A 5,641-nucleotide genomic window follows, 5' to 3' on the forward strand; every position below is an offset into this window, starting at 1 on the left:
TTTACTCTGACTGGAGCCAGGAGGCTGAAGCTTGGGCACCCTGGCTGGGGCTCGGATCTAAGAAGGTGCAATCCTGTTGGCGGCAGGGTGGGGAAATGACAGCAGAAATACATCTGTTAGGTGGACAGAGGATATCATGATGATGAGTCACAAGTCTATGAAGCAATTCCTAAATCTTGGCTTGCCTCATGACCACTTAGGGATCTGGCTTAAAACGCACAATTTTATCTCTACCTTCAGAGATTCTAACATAGCGAGTCCAGAGCTGGACCCAACGGGTGTGAATGTAAGCAGCATCCCAGGAGGCACCGATGCACTTGGTCCCTGGAGAAATACTGGTATTGCTAGCAACAATTCCAGGCACAAAGATCAGGAAGTATCTGGCCTCTTACTCACCAAGCTTGCTAGGAAAGATGTCAGGGCCCAAGAGGAGCCATCTTGTGAAGAACCGGGATCTCAAACATGAACTGAGGTGGACGCCTCATCACCCCACGTGGAAAGGGCAAGGGGATTCCAGAGAGCCACTGACCTAAACCACAAGCATGGAAAATGAGAGGCGCCTCTCCGACGCCCCACTCCGAGCTCAGACTGATAACCAGCTCTGGAAGGCACGTTGTTTTCCTATGAAATGACCCCAAACCAAAGATTGGCTGTCCAACCGAGTTACTTTATTAGTACTTCTGCTCTAAGCTGGCTTTGGAGTCCATATAACCAACGTGAAATCTTGTAACCGCTTCTTGGAGGATCATAGAGTTAGCTGTAAAATTAATAATCCAGAAGCCAAGGGACATAGAACTCTAAAGGCAAAAACTGGATTATTTGGTGTGAACGATTGAAACGAAGGAGTTGGGAGGGGAGTGATGTCTTACTCAGGATGCGTCACCAGAGGGCGCCAGAGCATCCTTCTCCAAAAGAAGTTTCTGTTGCCCTAAAACCCGTTAAGCTTCAGTTAAACAAAATAGTTGCCCAAAGCGACAGTCTCCACCGAAGTCACCCTAAAGACAGAAGACAGTGGACAGGTGGCCCTCTTAAAAAGTTACTGGAGGTATGTAATTTCGTTGATGCCATCAGCTTTATGTTAAAAATGGATGTAACTTTCCCCCGAATCTCCTTTTATTATACTTAATATAGCGCACGACGTTTCACATTTCTTACGCCCAGTAAACAGGATGCTCCAGAGGACGCAGTGCCTGTCGCCTGCACACTCTGGCGCCGACCCGCCATCCTGAATTCCTGTAGCCCAATCTCCTGGGGAGCACGAACCTACCCACCTGCTGGACACCTCCAACTAGCCCTGACCCTGAACTTGGAACCTCCGGCAGTCGAGGCTGATGACCTCAGAGAGCCCCAGTTCCGCTGTCCTCTTTTCACACAGGGGAAACTGAGGCTCAAGAGGGGCACAGGGACCTGTTAAGAGTTGCACTTCAGGTTAGTCTGTCGGAGAGGTAAAACTTTTTTTAGCCCATGAACTAACCAACAGAAAGGGGTCTTGGTCCACTGATGTTCTAAAGCCTAAAAAAGGATAAGAAAGAATCTGAGACCCGGGAAATGGGTTCAAAATGCAAAAAGCCAGCCACGTTGGGGCGTAGGGGAGAGGCGGCGCAGAGCAATACGCTCCTGCAAAATTGCCCTGTGGTGCTGCCACCTTCTGTTCAACTAGGAAATTAAACTCTAACTGCCATAAAGCTAGCTTTTCAATAAAATGGTATTTTGTACAAGAGTTGGTGCTTGCTGTATTTCTATCATAATACTTTTTTCCTAATGCACTTGCTTGGTATTGCCAAGCCCCATGATCATCACTAGAGAAATACGAAAAAACAAACATGAAGAGACATGAGAACTTCACAGCTAATTACTGAGAAATTAAATCAAAAACTTCAATTTCTGGGGCACCTGGGTGGCTCAGTCCACTAAGCGTCCGACTTCGGCTCAGGTCATGATCTCATGGTTTATGGGGTCAAGCCCCACCACGGGCTCGGACTGCTTCAGATTCTGTGTCTCCCTCTTGCTCTCTGCCCCTTCCCCACTCACACTCTGTCTCTGTCTCTCTCTCAAAAATAAACATTAAAAATTTGTTTAAAAAACTTCAATTTCTTCTAGACTCGGCCATTAGGAGTGCGAAAGATCTATGGACCTTGCATATCTTATAATATGCATTTGCAATATAATACCTGGCTCACAAAGCATGTTCTGAATTAATACCAAACATATGAGTATTCACCATCTGCTGTATCCATTTTTTTATGAGGAAAAGTATTTTGTGGTGGGTACTTTATGGATACATGGTGTGTCCATACTTCCTGTGGATAACTTTATTTAATCCTCCCCATAACGCCCCCTAAAGTAGATGCCATTGTTCCCCATTTTACATAGAAAGCATCTGAGGCATGGGAATGCTGAATATCCCCAAGGTCACACAACAAAAAGATGGTGAACCTAGAGGTTAACCCACTGAGTCTGGCCCAGAAGCCTGTGATCGTAATCAAAAAGCCAATGGTTGGGGTGCCTGGGTGGCTCAGGCAGTTGAGCGTCTGACTCTTGGTTTGAGCTCAGGTCACGATCTCGTGTAAATGCGAACAGAGCCCCATGTTGAGGTCAGAGCTGACAGCTCAGAACCTGCTTGAGGTCCTCTCCTTCTCTCTCTGCCCCCCCTCTGCTGTCTGCGTGTTCTCTCTCTCTCAAAATAAATAAATAAATAAATAAACAAACTTAAAAAAAAAAAAAAGTCAATGGTTCTCAAAATGTGGCTGCCAGACCAGCAGTGCCATCATTTACCTGGAAACTTGATAGAACTGTGAGTTCCCAGACCCCACCCCAGATTTTCTGGGTCAGGGGGATGGGAACCACAAGGGAGTGTTTGTTTGTTTGTTTTTGCTTTTTTAAAAAAATGTTTACTAGTTTTTGAGAGAGAGACAGACAGAGCATGAGTTGGGGAGGGGCAGAGAGAGAGGGAGACACAGAATCCAAAGCAGGCTCCAGGCTCTGAGCCCTCAGCGCAGAGCCCGACAAGGGGCTCGAACTCACTAATCATGAGATCATGACCTGAGCTGAAGTTGGACTCTTGACCAGCTGAGCCACCCAGGTGCCCTGGAACCACCAGAGTTTTAACCAGCCTTCCAGGTAATTCTGCCATAGACCAAAGTTTGACAACCACTGATCTAGGCAATACTGCCTCCAAATGTTAGAATATTAAAACAAAACAAAACAAAACAAAACAAAACAAAACAATTCTGGGCCTAGCCCTACCCTTGAGATCAGAATGGTAGACGTAATTTACACTGTCATTTGTGTTACTACATGTAATTATGGCATATCCAAAAGTCACCGTCCAAGACTAAGTAAAAATAATTCTTTGAACATAATGCTTATGTAATTAAGACCCCTAAAAAAGGTGTATTCTATGGACATATTGGGGGGGGGACTGTATTCTTCAGTTTGAGAAACCAATATAAAGTAGGGGATCCCAAAGCCAGCTTTATGTTAGAACCTTCTGAGGATCTCTGTAAAAATATACATGCCAGGCTCTATCCCAGACCTACTACATTAGAATTTCTACAAGTGAGGCCAAGGAGTCTGAGTTTTATTTAAAAAAATTTTTTTTGAGACAGTGAGAGAGTGTGTGCAGTTTGGGGAGGGGCAAAGGGAGAGAGAGATAGAGGGAGAGAGAGAGAGAGAGAGAGAGAAAGAAACTCAAGCAAGCTCCACACTCAGCACAGAGCCTGACTCAGGACTCCATCTCACAACCATGAAATCATGACCAGAGCCAAAATCAAGAGTCAGACGCTTAACCAACTGAACCACCCAGGAGCCCCAGGAATCTGAATTTTAACATGCTCTCCAAGTGATTGTGTAGATTGGCTGGTTTGAGAAACCGTTGAATAAGGAGTTCATTTATTTCTCTCCATTAATTAATGCTTAAATCCATTTTACTATTTCCTGACAAATACTCATCCTGTGTTAGCTGGACACCCCAGTGAGGGACAGATTACTTTCCTTTGAGTCAGCCTATTGTGCTGTAGACACTATTGTTGTTGATTTTTTTCTTCTCTTGAGCTGAACTTCTGTTTCCCTCAAGTTTTACTTAAGGGTCAGTCTGATGATACAGAGAACAAATTTAGATCAGAACTTATAAAATTATTGTTAAACAATAATATTTGTATAATGACCCCATTAAGACATCCTGTCTTCTAAAAGGCTGGTAGTTCTTGGAGAGATTTTTTGACAGAAAATCCCACACTATGTTCTAGATATTGGGACTGATTCTTCTAGGCTTTATTTAATTATAAGGATTCATAAACTGTTGTCTGGCTGGACTATTAGGAAGTATCTATTATATGCTTAGGGAATTGTGGGGGAAATATATAAAAATATCTGTACAAGTATTGTGTTTGAGGAATGGAATTTGTTAAAGAAGGTAGCTTTTTTTTTTTCTTTTTTTTTTTCTTTTTTTTAATGTTTATTTATTTTTGGGACAGAGAGAGACGGAGCATGAATGGGGGAGGGTCAGAGAGAGAGGGAGACACATAATCTGAAGTAGGCTCCAGGCTCTGAGCTGTCAGCACAGAGCCCGACGCGGGGCTCGAACTCACGGACCGTGAGATCATGACCTGAGCCGAAGTCGGCTGCTTAACCGACTGAGCCACCCAGGCGCCCCAAGAAGGTAGCTTTTATATTTTTCTCTTCATGAATCTTTTTGTTTGTTTTGAACACCATTGGTTTATTATAAAAGAGAGACATGAGAATTATTTATCTAATGAAAAATTTCACAACTTCACTGGAATGAGCAGCTTCATTCGATGCCATTTCAGTGATTCATTTCAGTCTACATACTTCCCAAGAATGTCACAGTCTCTACAAAAGAATCCATGTCATCTAGAACTACTTTGGTGCCTCTGTATTCTGGGAGAAGAACTCGATCTCCAGTTTTCATGCTAACTGATTGAATCTCTCCCCGCTTTCCTTTAGAGCTCCATCCAACAGTTACAACTATTGTTTGCAATGCTTTTCCTTGAGATTTTTCTGGAAGTGTAATGCCACCTTTGGTTACAGTTTCAACTGCATTCCTTTCAACTAAAACTCGGCCAAAGAGGGGAAGAAACTTTCTAAATGCATGTCTTGCCATGACTCTGTCCCCCAGACTTATAGTCTGACCCTGGGGCCACGTGAACGTGGGGGAAAGAAGTCTCATGATGAATCTTTTGATTTTATCTTCAAGTTCTTGAAATTTTTCCAATATTGTTTTCCTCCTATCCTCCCTCCATCCCTCCTTCTCTCCCTTCCTTCCTTATTTCCTGCTTTCCTGGTGCTTGTCAACATGTGTTTAGTCTTCCTCTTATGAGGCAGGGGAGAGGCTGGATGAGGAGAGCCAGTTTGGATTTGCTACAGCAACCTAGGAGTGAATAGACAGAGGGAAGTGGTAATGAGGATGGAAAGAAGGGACTGTAATGAGAGTCAGGGAGGGAGACATATCAGGACTGAATCACCAAGTGGGTTCAAGGGCACAGGAGATGGAGGAGGAAAAATTACTCCAAGATTTGGCGGCAAAAGGGAAGTGATTGGCAGAAATGGCAGGAAGTAAGGGAGTGACTTCTGAAGAGAAGATAATTCATTTGGACATACTGGTTTGGAGAACTGGTGGAGA

At 43.9% G+C, this 5,641-nt stretch overlaps 1 protein-coding gene across 1 annotated transcript; it reads right to left on the reverse strand.

Annotated features, from left to right (window-relative positions):
- Nucleotides 1-4,822: 4,822 nt before the first annotated feature.
- LOC122486432 (10 kDa heat shock protein, mitochondrial-like) lies at nt 4,823-5,122 on the reverse strand. The gene has a single exon (XM_043585845.1). The coding sequence runs from the start codon at nt 5,120-5,122 to the stop codon at nt 4,823-4,825; it is 300 nt and encodes a 99-aa protein (XP_043441780.1).
- Between the last annotated feature and the right edge of the window lie 519 nt (nt 5,123-5,641).

The sequence above is a fragment of the Prionailurus bengalensis genome, chromosome A2 (assembly GCF_016509475.1).
Source record: "Prionailurus bengalensis isolate Pbe53 chromosome A2, Fcat_Pben_1.1_paternal_pri, whole genome shotgun sequence".
Classification (NCBI taxonomy): Eukaryota; Metazoa; Chordata; class Mammalia; order Carnivora; family Felidae; genus Prionailurus; species Prionailurus bengalensis.

What these genes read in the sequence shown, in the direction of transcription:
- LOC122486432 (XM_043585845.1), bottom strand. Translation starts at nt 5,122, where the DNA reads ATGGCAAGACATGCATTTAGAAAGTTTCTTCCCCTCTTTGGCCGAGTT.